The sequence below is a fragment of the Phalacrocorax carbo genome, chromosome 2 (assembly GCF_963921805.1).
Source record: "Phalacrocorax carbo chromosome 2, bPhaCar2.1, whole genome shotgun sequence".
NCBI classification, from domain to species: domain Eukaryota; kingdom Metazoa; phylum Chordata; class Aves; order Suliformes; family Phalacrocoracidae; genus Phalacrocorax; species Phalacrocorax carbo.
In genome coordinates this window covers 151,895,830-151,922,559 of record NC_087514.1, presented here as the reverse complement: position 1 = coordinate 151,922,559, position 26,730 = coordinate 151,895,830, and the positions used below count along the sequence as shown (strand labels likewise).

General features: G+C 40.9%; 1 protein-coding gene across 9 annotated transcripts in view; it reads left to right on the top strand.

Moving 5' to 3' along the window:
* The window catches only part of EPC1 (enhancer of polycomb homolog 1), a 67,317-nt gene that overhangs the window by 13,840 nt on the left and 26,747 nt on the right, over positions 1-26,730 (top strand). For 2 of the 9 annotated variants that reach the window (XM_064444925.1, XM_064444927.1), the window contains one exon: positions 20,898-20,967. The exons of 1 other annotated variant lie outside the window; for it this stretch is intronic. In XM_064444925.1, the coding sequence (XP_064300995.1) occupies positions 20,898-20,967 (70 nt within the window). Of the gene's footprint in view, positions 1-3,367; positions 3,788-20,897; positions 20,968-26,730 lie in introns of those variants that run through there. 6 more of the 9 variants (XM_064444930.1, XM_064444929.1, XR_010371783.1 and 3 more) reach the window with 5 other exon arrangements.

Sequence of the window (26,730 nt, the reverse complement as noted above, 5' to 3'; positions counted from 1 at the left end):
ATGCCCTTTATGCATAGCTATTTTGTGACTAGAACCAATGATTGCTGTTAGAATGGGAGACAATATAAAGCCCATGTTCAGAAGACCACAACTCATGCTTAAAGAAACTACTGAAAGTCTTTGCCTCAGAGAGGTTTTAAGCCACAAAACTAAATAAATACTAAAATTGGTAAAAACTTGTCAAATGGTACATAGAACTTGCAAACCAAAATAGGAAGTTAAGTTTTTGAGCTTCTCACACCTGAGTTAGATGATATCCCTAGAGACCTCTTTCTGTAGCTGTATGGATCAAATTTTTGGATCTTGGCCCTTAATGCCCAGTCTGAATATAGTACTTTTGAATGTATATTGAAATGGTTATATTTACCACCTACATAGCCGTACAAAGTGATTTCATTTTAGTAAAGCTTTTTCTTTTAATTAAGTCTTTTGAGATCATAGAAAGATGGAGCCTTAAAGAAATGCCTCCAATGTTAAAGATTAATTTCAGCGGTTTGTACAAAAAAAGAACAGCAGTTCAAAATGCCGTATTCATTATATTTCAGTTACCTTACAGTTCATTAAATTTTAGTTTTTAAAACAGATGCATAGCATTTTGGTACAACAACTGAGTTTACACTTACTGATATTTTACTGAGAGCTGGCAAAGAGTATTTTGGTCATTAGTTAATCTAAAATTGGTATGTCTCTCATACTGTCATAGTGCAGCACTGATGTCTACAAACGTAACATAAGCATTTTGGTAAAAGCTACAAAATGGCAAGACTTAAAATATATCTGCATATGGTAACTGAAAGGAAGGTAAAACAGAAACATCAGTGTGTTTACATTCTATACTTTTACCTGTTATCACCTTTACAGAACAGAAATTAGGGCTGATATCACAGTGTTTTAAAATGTCAGACTGTTCATCTTACTAGAAAATTTATTTAGATAATTTTAAGGACTAATCAACTTCTGCTACAGAATAGGAAATTGCAATCTATCTTACTGGCAAAAAAATTAGAAGCTGATGAATCCAAGAGTTTCAGGCCAAAACTCCTTCTTAATGCATACAGTCCTGTTTGTATCCAAATGTTATTGTCCTTTCTGCTTGTCCTGCACTTTTCTCAAGCCTGTGGTATGGTTAGAAATACAAAGGTCAATTAAGGATAAGTTTAAACTTGAATACTTTTTCTTTAGTTCAGGATATTTTCTATGCTTTGCTTTTCATGAGATATTGTTTTTCTTTCATCAGTGGAAGTCAAGAGTTATATTTAATGGCCTTAGTTGTTTTTGCTTAGCTGCCAGGTATTTCATTTTCATTTAGTGTTTTAGGTCAAAGCCAATCTATGATAGTGAATTGCTATGGGGTTTTTTTTGTCATCTTCTTATCTGTCTGTTAATTAGGTAAACTAAATTATTTAGCGGAAAACTGTATTTTATGTGCAATTTATTTTAGGATTACTATTTCTAGCTAGTGTGCTTTAAGCCTTAACTAGCATAAAAAGCAAAATGCAATTTTAACATTTGGTTCTGATGTAACTACTACTGAAACAAATTAATAGAATGATATTCCTTAGTTCATGCCACTATCCCTTAAAAAATATATATATATCAACCCACAAAAAACCAAACCCCCTCCCTAAAAAAAAAAAAGTCTCACTCTCCCTAGCAGCTGTCTTCCACCTCATTACCCATTTGCAACACAGAGAGAATTTCCTGTCCCAGAGAGCTTGTAAAGCTAAATGACTTGCAGGTGAAACAATCTGGGAGACCTATGGAGAAGTCAGACATGCCAGCAGTTAGCTTGAAACTGCTGTTAACAACTGCACCTAGCAATGTTTCATCCAGTGGCTAGGAGTTGTTTAAGGTCGAGGATGGTGGTGGTGTTATTATTAAGGAGGTGATGCAATTAAAAAAATGGCTTTTGCTTTTATTATAGAGGTATCAGATTTTTAAAATTACCAAGCAAAAGAAAGCTTTTCTAATGCTTTTGTTACATTCACGTCTTACTTCTGAAAGTTCTATTTCCCAGGGCTAATATGTAATAAAGAAGTAGTTCTGTCTACTGATTCTCATATAACAGTAGAAAACTACAATATTTTGCTTTAGAAGTGGAAGGAAACCTAAATTCAAACAAAACACGATTTTCTCGTACTTTTTAGTTAAAGTAAACTAACTTCAAGAAGGTAGCTTTATGATTTAACTATAGAACTGGAATTACACAACTATCTAATGCAAGAATATAACATAAGCATATGAAGTGATCCATAGCGAGACAGCTCTAGTGATGGCCTGGGAGAAAGAGTTTTTGACATTTTTATGGCTGTGCTGTGGCGACCTGGGGCGGGATGTGGAGACAGTGTTGAGACAAGCGAGGCTCTAGTTTCCTACTCCTTGCTTATAGCAGAAAACTGCATCCATTTAATCAAATCGTTGAGACATAAGCTAGCTTACCTAATGAGACATGCTGAAATTAGTTCTGGCCTTTGCCTGTAGCGAGCTCGCTGGAACGGGTAACGGGTAACTGAAATCCAAGCAAGGGTTAAAGCAGTTCACGTGTCTGCACTTCGCTACCGGCCCAAGTTTCTGACAGCCCCAGAGAAACAGGCTGGAAACACTGTGGTGGACGTGACCGGTTCTTACGGTTCCTCACGTTTTCGGGGAGGTGCCCGTTTCTCCCCCATTTAGCACGATCGCCAACTCGGTTCCGCGGTGCGGGGAGGGACGGAGCCGGGCGGGCAGGTGCCGCCGAGGGGGCCGGGGCTGCCGCCCCACTCCGGGAGAGGGGCCGCTGCCGCCCGCCGCGGGGCTCGGGCTGGACCCTGAGGCGAGGAGCGCCTCCCCCGCCCCGGGCGGCCCCCAGGCCGGACCCCCTGCCCGGACACTGCCCCGGGGCGCCGCGCCCCGAGGGAAGCGGGCGGCCCCGCCGCCGCCCGCGTCGGAGTAAGTTCGGCGCTCGGGGCAGGCTGCTTTTCGGCCCGGTGACCGGGAATGCGTGGGCCGGCGCTTTCCTGCTCCCCTTTCCCAGGTCTCCCGTAGCCGGGAGGCTGTCAGGGAAAGGCGTTGCTCCTTTTACCTCAAGGAGGCTTCCCCTCCGGGGGTGGGGGGGGAACTGGGGCCGGCTTACCCCTGCCGCAACTCAGAGGCAGGCGAGCGGAGGACACGGCGTCCCGCAAGCCCCACGCGGGACGGGGCCCCGCGGCGTTCGGCTGCGCCGCCACTGCCCGCCCGCAGCGGCCCGTGCCCGCGGCCCAGCAGCTCCGAGCCCTCCCGCGCTCCCGAGCCCGCGCTCTCGTGCCCGCGCCGCGCGCGCTCTCCCCCGGGCGGCGCTGTGCCCGCGCCCCTGCGCGATGCAGTGTGGGAATGGCTGTGGCGCTGGGGTTGGCTGAAAGAGGCGGCCAGTCGAGGTTTAATGTCCGCCATGTTGGCCGTGGCGTATTGAGCGGAGCCGGAGCGGCGGAGGAGAGAAGCCAGCGCCCAGCCCAGCCGCGCCAGCCGGCGCCGCCGGGCCCCGTGTCGGAGTGCGCCCCGCCCCGCCGGGGGAGCCCCGGTCCCTCCATGAGAGCGCTCGGCGGGGTCCGGCTCTCAGCTCGGAGCGCTCTTGCTGTCGCCCCCCCCTCCCCAGCCGGAGCCGCCATCGCCGCCTAACATGAGCAAACTGTCGTTCCGGGCCCGGGCGCTGGACGCGTCCAAGCCGCTGCCCGTCTTCCGCTGCGAGGACCTGCCCGACTTGGCCGAATATGCCTCCATTAACCGGGCCGTGCCGCAGATGCCCACGGGCATGGAGAAGGAAGAGGAGTCGGTACGTGAGACCCCCCCCCCCCTCGGCCGGGTCCCTCCATCCCCCCCGCACCCGGGGCCCCCACCTTCGCCTCTGCGCAAGCACAAAATGGCCGCCATCTTCTCCCCGCTCTCCCCGCCCGCCGCGGGGGGGGGGCACACACGGGGACCGGGGAGGGAAGGCGCCGAGCCCGGCGACCCGTTACCGCGCCTTCCCCCGCCGCCCGCCCGCGGTCCCCACTCCCCGCTGCCTGCGCCCCGCCGGAGCTGGTGGCCCTTTCGCCGGACCCCGAAAGGCACAAAGGGGGTCACGTGATACCGCGGGCGGCCGCCATTTTGTCTCTTGGTTCTTGGGCCGGGCCTTGTGCGGCATCGGCGGGGAGACGGGCCTTGGCGGCGCGTTGCCCGCTCTGCCCCACCGGGTGGCGCTGACGAGCCGGTGGCCGCTGGGGCCGCTCGGCGGCGGGCGGCGCGAGGAAGTTGTGGCTGCGGGAGCGCGCTCTGGCCCTGGCCGCCCTCGCTGAGGGAAGCAACGGCAGGGCCAGCTGCGGGCCCCGATACTGATGGGGGAAGCGGGGCTCGGGGCCCCGAGCGCGGGGTGTGGGGAGTCGAGCGGGGCTCGGTGGCGGCTGCTGAAGCGTTGTTTTCTTTGCCGGCATCCCCGCGCACGTGTGGCGGCGGCGGTGTGTCACCTCCTGACGGGCGGTGAGGGCCGGGCTGTCGCTGGGCTGCGTGGCCCCGACGGGGGCTGCCGCTGGGCTGCTCCGGCGGGAGCTGAGCGCTGTGTTGCTGGTATCGTTGGGTTCTTTCTGTTTTGCTGCCAGAGGTAGCAAGTGGAAGGGTTTCAGTTTATTTGAAAACCCTGGAAGTGCCTTCAGATAGGCACGGAGCGAGTAAAATTGTGGTGTGTGCAATGTAGAAACATAAAAGTGGATACTGAAATACTACTAAGAGTTTGGAAGCCAAAAGTCTATCACTTTCTTCTCAGTGTTGCTGTCTTAGTGGAGAATAAAACTTTTGAACTTCAGGATCATTTAATCATTCACTCAACACGTTCCAGGATAGGTGTAACATTCAGTAGCTGTTATTGCTGAATACCCCTACTGAAGTGGATTATTTGTTATTTTCAGTGTTTGTAGGTATTTAATTATTTCCCTAGTACAATCACTTTCCCCTGATTGTACATTTAGCACAGTAAGTGGACAGAAGCATAGAAATTATGTAAACAAGTGTTGTCACATTTGTTCTTAGCACTAAATTTCAATTTCAGTGTCTTGAGTTTTGCTTGCTGTTGGTGTGCTTCGAAGGTGACAGGCTGTGAAGTTCCTCTTTGTATTTCTAGATGTAGCAGGCTTTGAGTTACTTCTATAAAACTTAAAATACACATATCTCTTTTTAAATGTAGTCTTTTCTTTGTGACACTGTTGCTCCAAGTTAACTGATTCTGTGAATTTTTATGAAATGTCTTATGAATGATTTCTAGAGAGTAGTATTCTTCACATGATGTTGTCTCCATTCAGTAACTACTCTTTAAGGCTTTTCTAGTGTAACTGCCTACCTTTTTAGTGTAACTCAGTATTTCCAAGTGCTGTGCAAGTCATAAGCTGCTTTAAACATCCATTAACATGGATATTGGAAGGTGGTGGGGGGGTATGGTTTTGTTCGGGGGCATGTTTGGGTTTCTTAAATTTTTGTGAAGTGAAGGTGCTCAAAACTTTAGCATGATATCTGTTTAGTAGTAGTATTTAAGCAGTAGGTAGCAATGATTAGATGTTCATGTTTCTTCTGATGCAGCAGATGTATTCTGAATTGATGCCTGTAGATTCTTGAACAAGTACTGTGAGAGGCTGCCCTTAATTTCCACTTGTACCAGAATTTTAAATTCTGTTATACTTGTTATGATACTTGCTTGTCGAGTTTATTTCTCAGTTAAAGTGAGCAAGTGTGCATGCATTCATTTATTTATGTAGAAATGTCAGGTTGCTGTCTGTCTTACAGTTTGCCTGGCAGTTACAAGTCTTCAGGCTAGAAAATAGCATGGCATGGCTATATAGGCTCCATAAACCAAGAGATATATATCCTAGCTAAGGAAAAGTAGTTGTGGTCAAGGGAAAATTGTTAAACGTCAATTAACTTGTTTCTGTGGTTAATGTGATGCTTCTATTTACTATATCTAGCTTTGAGGGTTAAAATTCAGAGCTGTCGGTGCAAACAGATGCTTTCCACAGTTGGAAGTTGGCTCATACCTTTGTTTTAAATGTATGCGTACTCACGCAAACACACCTCCAGGAGAAATTTGTTTGCCATAGGTAAACACAGGTGTCTTCCTGAATCCTTTTCTTATCTTACATAAAATAGTTGATGTTAAACTCTTCCCCCTTCTTGTCTCTGCGAACTTGCTAAATTTCCTTCCTTCCCTCTTGTTGCTCCAAATAGCTTTCTCTTTGATTTTATGTTGGTGTTGACAACAGAGAGACATGGTAGCTGACTAAAGTTTAATATCCTGCTACATTCTGTTTTCCAAACTTCATGTCATGCAGAATTTTGGGAAGTTGGGGGTTGTTGGTATTATGTAGCAGTCGAACACTTGATTTAGAGGATTTGTTTTCCTAGTACTTCAAAAATAATGGATATTTTGTATTACCTGTTTCTTTACAAACAGATGGCGAAGTGTCCATTAGAATCTAGTGGGAGGGGGCAGATTCAACTATTGTGAACAAGCATTTGTAACTATTTTATAAATAGAATTCTAACATTGCCTTGAATTTTGCATAAATGTAACTTTAACACATATTTGGAGTTAAGAGCGTGCCTCTTGACTAAATAACTTTCCCTAGGGAAAAATGCAATCAAAGATATTTAATATTCAAGCATCAAGTCACAAGATATTTCAATGACTAATTAGTGTTTAGATGCACAAAAAGGAATCTATTTTGCTTCCCTTTCATCTTATCTTTCTCTCATCCTGTTCCTACAAAGGATAAATATGGATAATAGTACATCTTCATTATTACAACTGGAAACTTCAGTTGAGCGGTGATGTTCTGTAAGAGTATTCTGAAATAAAACCAACCTTGCTAAGTTGATCTGAGTTCTAAAATATGTAATTGATAAGAGGGATAGTTATATTAATTCTGTTAACAAGTAGAATATACCTTTCTGCTTAGTAAGTCATAATGTCAGATAGTGGCTTTGTTCAGAGGTAAAAGACTATAGTCTTTGGCATACAGACAGGGGTACTTGAAGTTATCAACTGATACTGTGTTCTGACAGTTAGATTCAGCAACAGCCACACTGTGTTTACCCTGGGAACTGAACCAAGAAACTAAAAACTATCAGGAGACATACATCCCTAAAAAAGAAGGAAAAAAAGCCTTCAAAATGTGATGACACTTCTTATGCAACACTAAACATTCCCTGTATTATCTCAAAATCCTGTTTTTGAGCAAAACACACATCCCTAATGCTGTAATTTTGAGAACCAAACAACGGACCACTGTTGTTAATATAGTAATGCATATTTTGCTAACAAGTCCACTTTAATTTGTCACTGCCTGAATAAAGAAGTAACTTTAGTTCTTCGAGCTAAAATGCTTTACTGGAAAAATAAGACAGACTGAAGCTTTCTGAGCATGCTTGGTAACTTATGTTTCTGAAAGAAAGCATGCATAGCTTTACATCATCCTAGATTTGATGGCCTCCAACCAAACCAAAGAAAACTACATTACTTTTCCCTTCATTTTTGTGAAAGGAGATGGGACACACACTGTACCCCCAGCCTTCTAGGTTCTCTTAGGTAAAAAATAGAAACTTGAGGTTTTGAGACTTTGTAGAAAATCTAAAACAAAAATTATCCTGGTGGAAAATAATTGTGGATAGAGTTTGGGGGTGGGTTTTGTTTGGTTGGTTTTTGTGGATATTTTGAGAGATTAAAAAAAACCCAAAGCTATGTGTTTGAAGTATCTCATATCAACTTTTACAAGGCATATTTAAAAGTATCTCTGCTAAGACACTAACCTTTGAGGCATTGCTTCAGCTAAGAAGTTCACACTTCCCAACATTTTAATTAAGTGCCCTGGTATATATCACAGAAATGAATTATCTAAATAGGAAAATGTGGCTATGTTGATGACATTTCTACAGTCAGTAACAGTCTGGGAATTATGTATGGGAATTATCATGGGGTTTAGGTTTTGGTTTTGTTTGTTGGTTTTGGTTTTTTTTTTTTCCTTCCATTGAGTTTGTTATCCTGATGTAAATGCTGATATTATTATGGTCATACTAAGGTTTTGGATGTTACATTTCCATTTAGTCTTGCACATGTTCAGATTTGTATAGGTTAGATGCCCATTTTCCGTCCATAAAACTTTTTAAAATCCTGGTGTCTCTGTCCTTGGTGTTGAGGCAGGGAAGAGAGTATCAAGTGTTGAGAAGTCCTGTTGCATTATTGTATTACTCTTAACTCCCTCTTCTGACTAAGCTCATGGTCTGGTGGTTAGTCTTTGCCCTTGTCTTAACTCTGGGTAGCAGCTTGTCCTACTAGATTTCTGTCAGACTCATATGCTATGTGGAGTTCTGTTCTTAAGGTTCAGAGTTTAAAATTCAAGCTTGCTTTCTAATTTTAGTTAGTGTTGCAAGTAGCAGGTAGAGGAATTAAGCACTCAGTCTGAAATTATAAGCTGTACAGGTGTGTGTTTACTTCTTACTGTTTTCCTTTGCATATGTGTTAGTTGCATTCTAACAAGTTGCACAGAAGGTGGAATTAAGTCTGAGTGCATGATTGTCATTTGTAAATACTGTCATACTCTGTTACCTGGTGTTTGAGCAAACTATTGGAAGAGTTTAAGATGTGATGTCAATTTCTCTAAATCCCTGGTTGTAGTTATCTTCCCTGCCCTGGCTTTGGGGATGTTTAAGAAAAGCTAATTTGGTAAAACTTCATTATTAGATGTAACTTTTCCGTCTAATATCAGTGTGACTTGTCAGTATTTGCTAAATGCTATAGAAGAGATAATGAAGATGACCTAATGTTCATCCAGATGTTTTGGAACACTTTAAACATATTCTCTAATAGGTTGTGTCTTATTTAGTGAAGTGCTACTTACTTAATTTCCCATTTTTCCAGTTGGGGTAGGCTCAAGAATCACATCCTGTCCGTAAAACTGCCTTTAGCACAGCTACCATGGGTCTCTTTCAAGCAATGCCTGCACAGAAAATATGCCTTTCTTTTCCCAAATCTATGTTGGAGGCATTGGGAGGCTACTGTATCCAGATTCTCTTGCTGCTGAAACAGCTGGTTTTAACTTATGAAGGAAAAAAGCTGGTAAGGAATGGACAAGAAGGGACCTATATGTCACTATCTAAGCCGTGATGATTTTAAAACTGGGCAGTACGTGTATAGCTGAGGTGTAGAGAGCCAGTGTATGAATGGTCTTGAATTACATAAGTAAACTTCACCGAAGGTCCTATAGTCTTTTTTGTTCACTACATTCTTGCTAGCTTAAACTGCATTTTGTGTGTGCTTCCATAAAAATATGTATTTTCTTCTAGTTAAACGACCGTGTACTTAGCATCTAAGTAGTCTTAAAATAGCCACTACCTTCCCAGTGCACAATTCTCTGATACTAAGTGCTTTAGGATCTTGAAGGGGCAATCAGAATTATATGAATGTAAAATCATAACAGATAATATAACTGAATCATCAGTTTCAAGTCTGGATTTTTTAGCTTATTAAGAGAAGAGAATCTGTGTCGTCCCATCCTGTGTCGTTCTCTGCCCCCGCTGTAGAAGTCAAGTATAATCCTAAAACGGATCAACTGGGCTCCTTTAGTGGTCTTTTCGTAGGCCAGGTGAGCTAAAACATTAAAGAATTTTGAAGTAAATGCAAAAACCCCTGACTCTGCTCTACCCATACTGTTTGATTCAGGAGTCCTGAAAACTGGAAGAGTGTTGCTTCCTGTTTATGTCATGTTCCCTTCGTCCATCTTTTCTGCTCGATTCTAGTAGGAGACATTAATTTTATGTACTAGTCTAATCTTTTCTGTGTTTAAATACACTTAACTCATAGATCAGCTTCCTAAGAGCCTATGTGTTTGATAATTTGATAGGAGGGGAACAGAAGAACAAGGGTTTGTTGTGATTTTGTCTAAAGCAACAGCCTACAAACACCTCAGTTCAGATCTGAAAGACTTTTCTGTGAGCTTATATAATGGCCTTAATTTTACTTTTTAGTTTGGTATTGAGCTTAGTAACTTGCTTCAGATATACCTGTGTGAAAAAGATCCGAGATCCTGTGCCAGAGAATTTTGAGAGAGAACTCATGACAGCTCACTGCAAATGGGGCCAAATTTCAAGTGTAAGAAACTCCCATACTGTGTCAAAATAGGCAGGGGATGAAAAGTGTTTTTCTTTTCCCCTTCTTTCTCTGTGTCCAGCTCCTGACTATTCAGTAATAGCACCAGCGGCTTACTGGATATCTTGCATTCAGTTACACCAAAGCTTTCTGTTCTGTTGTGTTTAATGTTGGAAGGTATTCTGTGCACCTGAACATTCATGCAAGTTAGGAAGTCTGGTTGATGATGAGTAGCTTCTATAGGGAGCAATTTATGCACTCTCTCTGACTACCTAAAGAAACTGGTTAATTCTGTGATATGAAGCCCACCTGTACCAACAGTGTTTTCCTTTTGAAATCAGAGAGTTAGTGGTGGCATAGGTTTCTATTACAGATTGGTGGAATTTATTTGAGGCTGGAATGAGGTTGACCATTCCAGTTTTAAATCAGGAGCAGCAAAACTTAACGCATGCATCCATGAGCAAGAAGCATAGGTCACGCCTGTGGGATTTGACAACTTCTGGGAAGCTAGCAGTTCTGTGTGAAAGTTTAGGAATCATGGTAGATGGCCTGTTATGCCATAGAGAAGTTGGGCACTAATGTGAAGTTGTGAGCAGGGGACTGCCACGAAAATGGTTTGATAATGTGATGTTGGTTCTGTATATGATGTCAGTTAAGCAAGTAATAATGGTGAAGGTGTACATGTCATGCTCTGAAGTAATATTGAAAATGCGTAAGGTTTCAGAAAACAGCAAGAAGAGTCGGTTGGTCATCAGTGCCTTACACAGATCAGAGGCTTCTCCAGGAGGTGCAGATTCTGTTTTGAAATGCTGGAGGATATGAATTAGCAAACTCACTTTGGAAGAATTTCAAGTCAGGACATTTGTGTTCTAGGTGGAGGATGTTGTTCTTGGTTGTCTATCGCCTATACGAATTACAGATGTGTATAAAAGCAGTTTAATGCCTCCTTAAAAAGATATTCCAGAAAAGCTAAGTGTAGACCAGTCTTAAGGAATTATTTTGATGTATGCATACTCAAATGATTTTTAACCTTTTCTTGACTTCCCAGTAATTGCACAAAGAGAAAGCATGCAACAGCAGTGGCACTATGCATAGCAGAGTTAACTGCAGTGAGATCAATTGTTCATGTTCAGACATAAGGTAAAAAAGGTCAGACTTAGTACTCGTTTGTTTACGATGAGGATGATTAACCATTGGAAGAGATTAAAAACCTCTCTCAAATTATTTACATTAAGGGAGTGGAACCCCCAAAGAGAACGTTTGTTAGCAGTATTCTTAATAGCACAACAAGTAATACAACTGGCAGGTTTGGGGAGTTAAAGGAGAGGAATTTATGTCAGACTAAACTGTAAATCATTTTAAGGCCAGGCCTGTATGGAAAGGTTTTACCTTCTGGGAATTTTCATAGCCTGTCTTTAAAGAGGAGCCCTATAAGGTTATGTTCCTCACTGTTTTTCAAATTTGATCAATCATATAAGAGATTTCAGCAAAGAATTGGGTATTAATTGTATGTAGTAAAATATCAACAACGTTAATAATGGGAAGGGTCAATAATTCAGTAACTTTAGTGTTTAAGAGTCAGGGTGATGTGGCTTTATTTTTCGTTTTAATAGCCAACATCCTGTATGTTGCTCCAGTAAAATGTAGGTTGTTCACAGTAACTTGCCTAATATTAATTTATTTGGAGTAGAAAAAAAAGTGCAGTGTCACAAGTCCTTAAATCTGCTAATGTTTTCTCTGAGTAGACCACTTGTAGCTGTCTCAATAGTTGTACCATAATTATACGGTCATATTCCTCGCAAATGGATATGCAGTTACTTCAGTATCAATTTGTGAAGAGTATTTGGTGTCAATTTTGAATACCTGTGAGTTAATATGTTACTTTTTTAAGTCTTTGTTTTAAAGGAATACGTGTGGGAGAGTCTGCTCTGCTAGAACAGAATACTGCAATTTGCTGGCCTTAGGTATATATAAGAAGTTACTTGTTCTTTTTCCGCTTCATTTCTACTTTGTACTTGTAGGAGGAAAAACTAGCTTTAATATCAAGGAATGCATCAAATGACTACTGCATCAGAATAAAAATGATGGCTGCTGCTTTTGTTTATATATCCTCTTCCTGTGTAATGAGCTTTTACCTATGCTCTGTTCTGCTGTCTACCAGTGTATGTGTATTCATCTGTATGTGCATTCAAGGACTAACTCTGTTCTGGGAGAATCTTCTGGTTAAACAAATATTTGAAGGTGAATTGCATGAATTGAGGGTGGAATAAAAGTGTGAAAACTTCCTGGTCTGTCAGTCTCTTCGAGCACAGGTAGTTGGAGTGAGAGAGGAAACTATCCTCTTAAGGTTTAAGTACCCCTCTCAATCATTTGTTTCCTTTATATTTAATCAGGTGTTAAGAAATTCATGCTTTTTGAATTAGAAGCTTTCAAGATAGTGTTGTGGGAAAAGATTGCTTTCCAACATCTGTTTACATTCAGACGTTTATACCAATTTAATGATTTCAAGGTTGTTGCTTTCTAGTTGTAAATAGAAATTAACTAAAGGTCTTGTAGCCTGCGTGGAAGACTTACCAAGTTTAACCTGAGGAGAGAGATTTGTAGTAAAGTCTGCCCTTGCATATATTATTTCATGCTACTGTCTGTTTTCTGTTATAATATGAAGAGCAGTAGTTCTCAGATTCTTCACTGATCAGATGTCCATCTCAAAGCATGGCTGCTAGGAAGTCGGTAGCATAGGCTTCTGTTTCCAGATTTCCCTTTTCAAAACTCAAGGATTTTGTGCAAGGCTGTGTTGTTATGAAAGTGTAATGATCGTGCGTTAAAGATGCAGAACTTGTTTTGAAAGGCAAGAAGGGTGCAGGTTGCTTTGCCAAACAGTTGGTCTGTAATGAGTCTCACCCAAAATGCCTTTCTCTGGGATAGGTATGGAAACACTTAGCACAACTTGATTTTGTTTAACTCTTCTGCCTGTGTCATTATCATTCCCTGTGTTAGTCTGTCCACATAGCATGTAACATCTCTTCTTCCAGGTGTTTCCCAAGATTTAATTATTTGGAATGTCCTCTTGTGTTTCTAAAGTCTCTAGTTTTGTTCTCCGTGAGTTTCTTTAAACACTGGTGATAAAATTGTATTCCCGGTTTCCCCTGTGCCTTTATGTTTTTGCTTAAGAAATGCAGCTTTTAACTGTGTGGTAAATCTACAGTCCACCCCATGTGCAATTATTATTTCAGCAGGACATGTCCTGTGTGCCTCTTTTTATATTTGGTGGTTTGCGTTTTTTTTTTCTCGCTACTGAAATACAAGAAAGAACTCTGAAAAGTGTGGCGGAAAATAGGAACTGACTTCAGGAGAAGACTTTGCAGTATTGTGATATGACTTAAAATATCTACAATTCAGTAGTGTAGGTATAATATCAGAACTGAATTTAAAACAGCAGGGTGGTTTTATTGGGAAGTTTTAGGAGTAAGGCTTACAGGTAGGAGACAACTTGAATTTGAGCCCTGCAAGATTTTTTGTATTTTGTACAGTTACTGGAATCCTTTAAGTGGCTTACTGATACAAAACTCTTGGGTCCTTCAGATGTTTCACTCTCTTCTGTTTCTCAACTTTTTTTTTCTTTCCCATGTTCTTTGCCAAACATGACCTTGTTTGCCCTTCTCTTGCTATTTATCTTCTGTTTTGTTAGAAGGAAGTAATTAATATTAGTGCACTAGCTCTGATCTCTGATGATGGTGCTGTGGTCTTAAAGTAGGCCAAGTACTATATGAGACTGTTCAAATTGGAAATAAAGGTGGTTTAATACTTCCAGTCCATCTTGGGCAACTAATGTATTTCATAGAGTTAGAACTTCAAGTCAATAGGCAAGACTTTATTTTCTTGCTGTTTGTATGAGGGGAAAGAAATTGAGCTACCAAAACTGAAGTGAAACAGCTTCCCTTTTTTTGTCAGTAATGTAAGGTTTGCTCAGTGAGGAAAAAGTGTGTGTGGGAAGTTAGTGAAACTCGCCTGTTTACAAAGTCCCTCTGTCAAATCTTTACCAGAGCTGTAGGATAAGTGATAAACAGAAGTTTCTGTTGTGTGTTTGTTCATTCTCTCGTCCTTCCTCTGAAGGAGAGATATTTCTTCTGAGGTGTCTTGTCTTGAAAAGATGTTTAGAAATTTACTTAACGGTAGCTAAATATTGAAAACAAATTTGGCATGTCTTGGGCTGGAACAGAAAGTAGTGTGTTTTTTGGTGATCTTTCAGGGCTTTGTTGGAGGAAGTTGTTGCAGTTATTGCATTAAACCTTATGTCTGGCCTGGTTTTCCATAGCATCTGTATTTTACTGCAGAACCACCTTGACCTGGTAGATGGTAGCTGTTAAATGCTGTCTTTGGGAGCTTTAGCTGGTGCTTTTAGGTAGTTGCAGTGTGGGCTACAGAACATCCTAGAAATAAAGATAAAACCTGGAGAAGCTGGCAATGGAAGAGGAGCTCTGAAGTGCTCGTAATAAGTTTGTTACTGAGTAAAGCGTACCACAGACTGTCTACTAGCTATAATTTTGGAAGTGTTAATGTCATGGGTATGTTGTGGGACTAGTCCAGTCAGAAGATAACAGTTTTGTTGCTGTTTGGCAGGATAGCGTGAAGTTCCAAAGCCATCCAGAAGTGATAGGAAAAACAGTCATGGATATCCCATTGGTAAATAAGAGCCTATCAAAAAAACAGACCCGTAAAACTAAGCCCTCAATTTGTTCATTATTGATTGATTTCAGCAGGTGAAGAATGTCTATGTGCGTGATTTAGTAATGTGATTATTTTTAAATGTTGTATCCAGTGGTTGACTTCACTCTGTAATTTGAAAAATTAAAGAAGTGAGGTGCCTGCCATTTTATTTTGGCTTGTATTAAATTTTAATTTAAAATTATTTCTTCCAGAAAATTAGACAATGTTTTCCAATGTTGTTATTCTCATGAGTATCGTTGCCCTGTCTCAGCAATGTAAGTTTGACCTCTTACTTGACTTGCGCTCGAGAGAACTCTGGATAAGAACCACTTTTTAGTTCACAGAGATGGGGAAGATTTAGCAATAAATTTGCTTGAGAGAGTTTCTTATCCCAGGCTGCTTTGCACTGTGGTCAGGAGCATATGTACCATTCACTTCTATGTTTATTCTGGATGTTTGTCTTGTTTTTGTGGTTTATTCCCACTGGTAATAGGGAGAGTGAGCGTGCATATATGTGTTAGGCTGTGGTGTAAGTTCTCTTCAGACGGTCATAGAAGCTGAATGCTATCTGGGAAGTTTACTCCCTGGATTGTTTCAATACTTTGCTCTTTCACATTTGTTAGATATGAATTATGCATTCATATTACCTGAGAATGTTAGACAGTATTTATTGCAAAGGATTTGAAGGAATTAGGACCACCACTTTAGCAGATGGCACTGTCTACACAGGTAGAATTGGAATTTAAGGTCCCAAGCCAGCTTTTGGCAGCAGTATCATTTCCAGGGGTGGAGAGAACATCATCTTGCTTTGGCTTACAGTTACTGAACTGACTCTGCAAGGTCAAATCTTTGTCATAGTACTGAATGGATGGAGGAAGTAGGAATGCATTGTCTTGTGGATAGCTAACAGGGCTTGAGAGGGTAGTTCCCTTTAACTTACTGATTGGGAAAGGAATAAAACACCTGCTTAAGCAAAAAGCCATACAATACCATGTATTTGAGAACTTCACGTAGTTATCAGAACAAGTGTGCTGTCAGGAATAGCCAAAGATGCAACAGAAAGATTTTTAAAACCTTCTAGGTGTCTTCAAGCTATTATTATAAAAAGCTCTGAAGTATTAGTCTTGAAGAGTCTTCTTTCTGTATTTCAGGGTTGTCGTGTTGCTAAACCTGAAGGAAACAGCCTTACCGCCACAATGTTGGGGCCTAAGTGTGGTCCTGAGTACTGTAGAGGCTTCTTTGTGGTAGCAAACTGTGGCAAGTACTTTGTAATCTCTGTTAGAATTTCTTGTTAACAACACATTTTACATTTATCCCTAGTTTTTCTCACCTTGCATTATAATGTTGGTATTTCTTTATTGATCAGTTACTATTTGGTCCTTTGTTTTCAGCATGGGGAAAAATGCAGGAGTCATAGAATGATCAATCCATATAATGTGGTGAGCGGTGTGAAACTGAGGCTGTAATTGGTAATGTAGAAGCATAACGTGTTAGGCAGCTCTGAATTTTGCTCTGAGAACACGTGCAGTGTCAAGTTGATGTTTTCAAGATCTGATGTGCTAAATAGTCTCATTTATAATTACAATATAGCTAAAATAACCCTTGCACAGAAGGGACACAATGAATTAATTTGAAGTACAAAATCTTGCTTGTAGCGTCTGGCAGTTTACATGGCACTAGGTGGTGAGAGGGAGAGGTAGGATGTCTAACGAAAGAGGATATTTCCTGAAGTCCTGTAAATGGGTTTCTCTACTGATATGTGGGCTGTGTTCTTGGACACTGTATTTGAGGAGGGCACAAAGCCATCTCTAAAATGTCTATTACACTTCAGTATATTAATAGATATATATTTTATATAGGAACATTAAATCACGGCTATTCATACCACTGTAACTTCATTCCCTTGTAGCCAGGAATTGCCCACTTAGAATCAACCTGCAGCTGCACATGTGGTGCAGAAACAGGCAGCTCTGTTATGACCAGCATGATGGGCTTTGACTGTTCTGCCTGTGAGAGGTGGAGGAGCTAACATGTATCTGTTCTTGAGAGATCAAGTGTACGTAATTTGTGTTGTGGGTAGAGGCTTTTACCAATGCAATAGACAAAGAGAGCAAAGACCTAAAGAATGGTGGAGGGTGTGGAGGTTTTGTATTGGGTGGTTTGTGCTTTGTTTGGTTTGGGGTTTTTTTGGCTTGGTGTTTGTTTTTATTAAACGAAGGTCATAAACTGATCGGAATGTTGGGTAGAGTGAAAGGTGTTAAAAAACCACTTCATTTGTAGGGGGAGACAAAAAAAAAAGAGGAAAAAAGGCAAAAAATTGGCTGGGCTAAAATTGACAGTGTGGCCTGAATGAACTGAGGATGTCTCCTTGTAAATCACATTCAGTAGTCCTATTTTGTCCAAGCCAGACACTGAACTCTCACTGTGTGCACAGAGAGAATAACGATGACAGCTATAATGCATTCAGTTTACAAGCATTAAGGAAATGCTTGTCCTTTTAGTGAACATTTCCCATTTGCCTCTGCTCTTCCTCTGCTTCACTGTCTTCAACCGTAGTTGTTCAGTGTTTATTCCAGCCTCATAATTTGATCATAATTGAATGTAAAAAGCCATGAATTAAAAATGCTAGTCTGTCTTGTGTTTTTAAAGGCAATTGAAATAAATTTGGAGATTACAATGCACCAAGAATAGCTGACCTATAAAGAATAATGATTTGGCACCTGACTCCTAGTGCATGTAGTAGTTTGTTATTCAAAACATATTTTCACTGATCAGGAAACTTGGTATTTTGTGTAAGCCTTTCAGCCTAACACAGGGCTCTGCTTTAGGTAGCCTCTCTGTGCATTCAAATGTAGCAGTGTTCATTCTAAGCCAAGAAAAGTGTCTAAACATGTAGATTTGCAAACTGAAGACTGACATCTGCAGCAGGAAATATATAGGTAAGCTCATCACAGTGGTGCAATCTTTGGAAAATCTCTTAAGTTATTCAATACTGCACCTGTCACTGTCACTACTGAAGAAGCGCTTTTCCACCTTTGTGGCATCAGACCTGAAGTTTCGATCTGTTGTGTGTTGTGAATATAGAAGCTAAGACAGTTTAGGTGAAAAATATTGGTGGGTTTTACTTGCATTTTCATGAACATATTTTGACAAAATTTAGTTGACTAGAGCAATTCTATACTAACTGCAAAGTAGGTTTTTTCTTTACTAGGTGCCTTACGCAGCACAACTCTTGAATATATCTCTTCGAGTGGTTGTACTTGGCGGGGGTTTGGTGGTGTTACTTCAGTTTCTCAAATGTCTTAGCAGCTCTCTTGATACCTTGCTGTCTTGGTGCATTAAAAAGCTGCTTCTCTTACTAAGAGTTACAGACAGCACTGCTTCTGCTTCCCCCCCACCCCCCAACAAAAGTTGAAATTTGGAGGAATATGAGATGGCAACTTTGATAGTACTGACACTGACAGTTATTCAAGGGCAAGGTTAGGTATACTCTTTGCCAGCCTGTGCATATTTGCACAGCTCACATTTCTGCTCATCACTCTGTGACAGTTTATTTCCGTTGTGTGTTATACAGAGGAATAAAATACTTAAAATGCAGATACTGTGGAACCTACAAAACTGTGTGTGTTTAACAGACTAGCTTTTAGTCATTACTATGATTCACCATGTGCTTTCGCTACAGACTTTATTTCTTCAGGGAAGAAATAAAGTGGGTAATGCTAAAAGACTTAGGTTTGTGTGTTTTTTAAAACAGAAATAAGGTTGATATAGTTTAAGGTGATGTCTAGAAGCTTGTTCTTTAGCTTGAATTTTTTAACCGAAATGTCACGTGAGAGCTTTTTATATGGAATGCACATGTAACTTTTTAAAAAGGTGCTTAGATTGATAGCAAACTTTTTGGTTGTCTGACATGAGACGCTGAGCCTTAACTCATGAATGAACAAATTTACACAAATGTTAATACTTTGTTTTCTTGGTAATGGTTTTGATGTTTTGCTGTCTCCACATAACTTGAATACTGTATAATGTTCACTATAAATATAAAGTTCTTTTACTATTTAAATGTGAATTACTGCTTGAGGTAAGGAACCTGCACTTTACAGAAGAGGAGGTTAAACCTGACAAGAATGTTGTAAATGAGGCAATCTTATGGGAAGGTACAGCTGTTGTAGCTTTGTGTGTTAGACCCTGTGTAAACCCCGTGGTTCACTCGCTGTTTTTTTGTTGTGTTTTTTTTTGTTCATTTGCCTTTTTCCCCCAACCAAATATAAGGTTGCATATGTGTTGGGTATCTCTCAAGCTTCTTTATTAACATTGGAGTTTCCTAGTGCCCACTGGAATAAAAAGTTCATAGAAGAAAAAATTATCAGACTCCTAAACACAAAGACTAAAATAAATGTGGCTTGCATTCCCAGCTTCTCATACCCTGTGGCTCAGGGAGAGAACAGCTGTGGAAGTATGGCTGTGTTTTTTGTGCCGTTCTTGCTATTGTCAGTTGGGATGTCCGTGGGCTCTTTTTTGAGATGGTGTTGGGCAAGGTGACACTCTGATAAAATCCACACTTGTCTTGCAGTTTTCAGAAACATTTCCGTGTTCTTTGAAGAGTTTGGCTACTTGTAGTGCCTAGCACTTAGGTTAGCCTGGTCAACCAGTCTGGACATCTGTTTATTTAAAGTCCTTGGGTAGTTGCACAGTTTGGTGTTTAGAGCTTTGACCTTCAAGCTCCAGGCAATGTTAAGTTCTAGAGTCTTACTGCAGATTCTGAGGGGGGGAAATAGTAGCTCTAGATACTGGTTTTTGAGGTCTGTTTTTAATGCTTTTTAACAAATGAAACAAAAAATGTGTTCTTAATTAGACTTGTTTTTTCCTCAGAATCTTTGAGCACGTGTAGACCTGGGAAGCTGTTGATCTCTAATGTCCGTAGGTTATGCAGTCTGGCCTGTGGAAGGGAATGCTTTTAAGCTTTCAGTAGACCAGTATTGGGGAGATAGAGGCATTTCTGAGATGCCTTTACGATTGTTGTGGCTTTATTCCCTTGCCTGGTGTTTTTCTCTGCCTTACCTGTCTTGATTTTATACTGCTGCTGAGCTGATTAATTGATACAGACTGAGGTATGCCTTAATTGCAGAGGAAAAGGGCTTGGTTTAATGGGGACCACTTGAAAACCTGGTCTGAGGAACAACCCCTGTAGGAGGAGTGGTAGATATTCCCCCCCCCCCCCCCCCCAGCTGACATAGAAAACTTTGAGAGAAATGTAGTATAAAATTTCACCCAACTTAGTTGACTTCTAAGTCCTGTTATCTGCCTAAATGTAGATTTATACCTTTAACTTCACCCAGTGCTGTGTATGGTATTCTACTATGATATGTAACTGGAATAGTTGAGGCGCCCTGTCTGTGTTAGAACACAGAACCCTGTGTGCATCGGCATATTAGTATTGATCAGAAGAGTAGTGAAACAGAAGAGAAACTTGTTTGCTACAAAGTTGGGCGACCATGTTCCTCATTACTCAAATGACAGTGCTATTTTTATCAGTGATCAGTACTGATAACAGTAGTATCAAGTCCCTGTAACTACTAAAAATGCTGGAATCCACGTGTACAGCTTTGGCCATCCAAAATTATTTGAGTTTTTTATGCAGTATTGTTGATGCACAGTTAAGCAAGCAGCAAGATATTGCTGTGTCTGTCTTATAATAGAATTGTATCAAGTTCTCAAGTTGAGTCAACTGATGAAATGATCTTGCAGTTCCATTTCCCCCTTACAAGGGAAAAATAATTTTGCTGTGAAGAGTTATTCAGGCTCTCCTAAATGGCTTTATAGCTGAAACCTCTTGAATAAGGAGAGGCTACATTCTAAGGGCTGTTCTCATTCCATTGTAAGCTGTGTCCTGAAAGCTGTATTCTTTTAAACAGTAACAAATCTTAGTTTATTTTGTGTCACAGTCTGATTTCAGCATCGAGGTTATGCCCTGGACTACTTAATACCTTAAAAGCATCTTAATGCATTCTTTTAGAATCCTTTATTTAGGGGAAATTTATTTAGTTATTAAACTATATTCTGTTTAATGTAGATCACTGAAACAACTTCTGAGACTGCAATGCATCAAAACTATGATGATACAGCTGGAACAGTGGCCTGTGGTAAGGAAGTGGGGCTTCGACAGGTTTGCAGTTAAGTCTGGAATCTTGTGAAATGGGCCCGTGTGGCTAAGACACATGAGATGGGCTGAGCTGTTTTAACTGTGTTGGTATTGAAAAGAGGCAATTCCACTGTTTTCCTAGAGCTTGCTATGGTCTTTACATCACTTATCTGAAGAGATTTTGCTCACCGCAGAAGACTTACCTAAGGATAACTCCCCTCCCCTCCATGGGTCACAGGGCTGCTTGGGCTGAGGAGTTCCGTGAGAACCAAAGTGATAACAGAGGAAAAAATAGGGAATTTTATGGCTGTTGCTAATGCCGAGGGGATGGGATAGCTCCTTCTGCTAGTATTGAGGAGTTAGCAATTCCTAAACAAAATACTTCAAACTGATAGAGAGTCCTGTGGTTCTGAATGCACATAGTGCAGTGGCAGTTTGGCAAGCAGCTGAGTCACTTCAGTCTTTTTATATAGTTTGAACAGGATCTGTGCCTGGAAAGATGGAGGTGTTAAATTCCGTTTGTGAACTATACTGCATAATTAATGTATGTGTTAAATACTAGTGTTATTCTCAGGGTTCCTATGTTGTGTACATTATCCTCTCTAGCATGTCTTGAGCCAGTCTCACACATGTCTTCATCTCTGCCTGCCTGTTCTTCACAGTAATTTAAAATATGAAACTAATTTCAGTCTTCTGGTAAAAAGATAGCAAATCAGTGTCCATTTCTTCTGGTGTTACTATGGTCTCTCTTACTAATGTTAGACTTCTGTGTCAAATGTGTGTCTTCCACCTCTCTACTATGATTCACTGAACAAGCACAGCAGGTAAAAAAAACTCCCAGAAGTTGTAAGTAATTTGCCACTAGAAGTCCACAAATATGGAAGCAAGATTTTTCCCAAGCGAGGGGCAGACTCCTTGCATACTCTTAAATGTCTGATTTGAACACACGGAAAGTAGTCGGCTACAATGCTCAAGACAGTGTGACTGACCTAATTTCTAACCAGTGTTCCAGATAAAAAGACTAATAGTTAGCAAGGTTTCTTCATAGTCTGTTAATTTCAAAACCATGGATTTTTAAAAGTAAATTAGATCACATTTTCACTGAGCGATTGCTATTTAATCCTATGCAGCTATTTTAAGTTGGCATTTGTAGCAGAGATCTAATTATTACCTTGATTATCTAATAATTACAGTGGAATCCTTCTTAATTGACTACTCATGAGACTGACATCAGTTGATTAACAGAAGCGATATCCATAGTTTTCCTCCATGATTGTAATATGAAGGGGCAGTTTTAGGCTCTGCTATAATAACACAAAAGCAGTTTTCTCTACTGCATAGAATGATTTAGAGCATTGATAGGTCTTGGTGGCTTCGGAAGGGAAGATCTATAGCCATGCGGTTTGGGTGACTCTTCAGGCAGCTCAAATTGATGTGAGAAGTGTTTACCCTGTGCCATACATACCAGTAGTCATAATAGAAATATGGCTTACAATTGCTTGCGGGCCAGATGGGGGGAATGATCTTAAGATCTTCCTCAGGACCCATCATGGGGGCAGGGGCAAGGAATGACATAATGCTGCTTTGTTGGCCCACCACTTCTGTCCTATTTGGATCCTGTGTACTTGTTGTGACCGAATTTAAACTATTGCGAACACATTATATGATATTAATGTACCTGAGGCCAGGAGGGTAGAGGCTGAGTTTATGCTTACCAGCGTAACTTTTGTCCTGCCACTACAAAAGGTCAGATTTTTAAGCTGGTATTCAGGAGTTGGGCATTGCTGTCTCAAAGTCAAGGATCAGTGTAACTCAGGGACCGAACTTTTGCGAGGGTACCTGTTGAAGACTTCTGTGCTCTGCAAGGCAGGATCAGGTTGCTGTCATCAGCATGATTTCAGTCAGATTTGGAGCTCTTCACCAAGCAGCTGTTTGGAAACGGATGCTGTAACAAACTCGTCATAATGTCTGCTGTTCTGCATGTAGTTATGTGTGACTGGATATACGTGTGAGGTAGTAAAAGGAAAAGTGTGTGGTATGTTTCTGTAGTAAGCGCATTTGTAATAAGCTGTGAAGCCTGTTGTTCAGGAAGAACCGAGCATTTTTGTTTTCAGTCATATTAGAATCCACTAGAGCTACTTGCTCCCCTAAAGACAGGAAAAATGCAAAGGGAAGCTGGAGTATCTCTAAACAGTTACAGTGATCTAAAATGGCTATGTTCTGGCTGTGTGTTCTGTACCCTTGCTTCCAGCATTGCCGGTGCTTGCCTGTCCCTGGGTGAGCCCTTTCTGTTGCAGTGGCAGATAACTACCCCCATAGTCCTACAGAAACATGTTTCTGATGCCTGGACTGGCTCTACGGAGGGGGAAGGAATAATGTGAATGAGGGGTGGCATGAAAAAAAATACCCCATATTCTTTTTATTTTTTTGCATGTAATTCTGAGATGACTCTCCTATGATCCTGCTGATCTTGGTTATGAGTTGTGTCTGATCAGTAAATTGCAGGACAACTAAGATCTGATAACAGGAGGAGAAGGTGAAGAGAATGAGCCAGCTCGGTTGTTTTATTCCTTTCTGTCTCCTTTGTGCACAGATTTGTTGTGTTGAATCTATAGACAGATTTCCTTTCGAGTAGATTGACCATTGCTCTTCTGAAAGAGGCCACCTTCCCTGATCATGCAGGTTACAGAGATCCTTATATGGCTGAGAGGCAGGATATGTATCCCATAGCTCAATGAGCCAAGGAACAGGGGAGGTTGGGGAGTGATTTGCATGCAGGGAGTTACAGAAGTGCTTCAGTAGTCCCTGCTGTATGTTATGGGATGAGGTAGCCTGAATGGTCGTGCTGTGCAGCTGGGTCTCCTAGCAACTTTGCTGTGTTGTCCTCCACTATCCTTCCACCAATAAACAGTGCTTATGTGAGATAACATAGGTGTAGGAACACTATTGATCCCTGTATATTTAGCAGCCAAAAATCTTTACCTTATAGCCTGGAAACAGGTTGCTCTTGCATCAGTTCATCATCTTTCAATGACATAATTAACAACTTCTGATTATTTGCCTGCCCCTCCCCCTCCCCTTCCTAATGTTTTCTCATTTAATCTTAATTATAGAGTAATGTGCGTGTGCTTAAGATGAGCTGCGATTTTGTTGTGTTCTTGTGTTTAGTTTTTTTCTAAGTCTTCCAGATGATAAGTTACTAGAGGATAAAATGTATATGAAAAAGACAAGTCTGTGAGTTTGTATGCCTTTGATTCTGTCTTGGCTGTAATCTGTTTTAGTGTAACTGTTGTGAGCCTAATGCTTCTTGACAACTACCTCTTGAAACTTGGTATCTTTTTTAGTTCTTGTACCTTAAACATAATAGTGTGAGCTGTGAGATGGTAACTTTGGAAAGCACTTCTGTCAGGCAACGGATGGATATGAGAGGATTCTCCCCAGTCATACTGGTGTAAATCAGCAGGTCTGTGGAGACCAGTGATTTGACGTGGTTCCCAGTAATGACAGAATCAATCGTAGTGTCCTTCTGTATAGTTTTTCTATTTCAGAGGCAGATATGTGATTATGATATGCACAGGCTTGAACTCCTGTGTCCTTTTTATAAGTACTGATAATTTTGGAAACTTTCCATTTGCTGTGTGTGGCTTCCTCCTCCACCCCATCTTTTGCTTCCCCCAACAAAAAGAGCACTCCCTTCCTTAGGGTAGGCTTTGAGAATTTGGAGACTTCCTGCTCTGCTATATGCCCTGGGCTTCAGAGTTGGCTGTTTCGGTCGTTTCCTTAAACAAATGTGCCTTAAATGACTATTTCTTTCAAGACCTCTGGAATAATTTGGAGAAATTATTCAAGGAAACATGCAGTCAAATTACAAAGCAGTGGATTCTTTCTTTTATTCTTAAGAAGGTGCACTCATTGCTACTGCAGTAACATTTTTTTAAATTGACTTTCTAAAATTATAATATGCATTCTGTCCCTTTAAGTTTATTCAACTGTTGATGACATGAATATGCCACTTAGTCTTTTAATACCTTGTGTTGTGACTATCTTACTTTGAATTTAGTCTCCAAGGTGTGCCACAGAGTAAATATTTCGTGGACACCTCTCTGCTTTGTCAGTGCCAGTTTTCTTTGAGAATCTGTAACTAACTTGGAGTCCAACAATAACGTTGGCAAAAACTTATGAAGTATTACCAAAATGTGAAAGGTGGCAAATACTGCTTGCTTTCAGTTGCTCTGCTTCTGCTTGTTTTTGCTTGCAGGCAGGAGTGCCTGCTTGTAGTCAGGTTGAACCACAATTATAGTATGCTTTCTTTTGTGTTCTAATTATTGTAATTCAGCTTTTTTAAATTTAATGGGCTAGAAACCATCTGCTTACAGTGTAACATAACTGTTACACAGATGCTGAAATAAGTGCAACAAGTGTGCAAGTACTAAACTTCTTTTGAAGAATTACACCCACGTCCTTGCATTATCATTTGAGAGAGGTCCTGTTGCCCCCCAAAGCAGAACTGAACAAAAGTTGCAATTCCTGCAGGCTGCAAGGAGAGCTGCTCTGTTGTGTTCCTGCTTTCCCCGCTACCTTTGTTGCTGCCAACTCAAGATTAACTTTTTACTCTTTGTTTTGGAACATGCATGGCAATACTGATAGAATAAGAATGGACAAAAGGAACAAACTTGGTGTCTTAAAATAAATAGAAAGGAAGACTTGCAGAATAAAGAAAGGTGTTGAGATATAGTTTTGCTTGGGAAGTTTCTTAAGTAAATCATGCGTTGCTACATTCTGGGTAGTCAGAAGAAGGCTTGCTTTTTTTGGTGGGCTTTTCCTGTAGACTGTCTGGAGAAAAGCAGCTGTCAAACTTGTGTTTGTTTAAACAACTAGCAGGGTAATCTGATAAGTGTTGGAATCTTAACTGTCCACGTACTTTGCTGGACAGGAACAGTTTCATGTTCCTGGTTGGGTGTCGGAAGCAAGTGATGAAGCTGCTCTTTTCCTCAGACACCTTCTGTATCTGGGCTGAGTGCTCCTGCTCCATCCCTTTGATTCAGGGATTGTCTGACCACGCGATGAGCGAGCATAGGAAGCTAACCTGATGGAAAACTAACTTGGGAGGGGAAGAGCAAGCAGATTTTTAGGTTTTGGATTAACTCTTTGAGTAGCTTTAAACACAAACTTGGAAGAGCATTGGCACAAGGTAGAGGGAATTAAGTCTGAGGAACAGTAACATCTGGAAGTACTGGATCAACGTAGCATCACAGCATAACCAGCTCCCAGCGCTGTATTTGTGATAGTTTTTTATGTCAGGCAGAGAGAGCAACTGAAGTGAAAAGCTTTTCTGGATGTGAGCCTAAGTAATAGGTTGAAAATAATTAACGTAACAGTGGAAGGCAGCTTCAGTGACAATAAACTACCTGCAATAAGTACGTGCTGTGGAACAGGGTATGTATGAAAGATCCAAGAGAAGCAAGTTGAGAGAGAGATAGGGAAGAAACTGCTAAGTCCTCCTGTGTTCTTCAGTAGTTCGGTCTGAGTTTTTGTAAGACAGCTGCAGCTATTCCAATGTAGTTAGTGTGTAAGAAGGGTACCTTAACACAGAAATCTGGATGCACTGGAAGCGGAAACAGATAAATGGGAACAAATAATATGCAAACAATTAATATTTACGTGAAAGATTTTACCTCAAAAGGAGGAACAAGGTGAGATCCATCTAGTAATGAATGTACAGAATAAGAAGAGAATATTCTGTAAATATTTGTAGTAAGAGGAA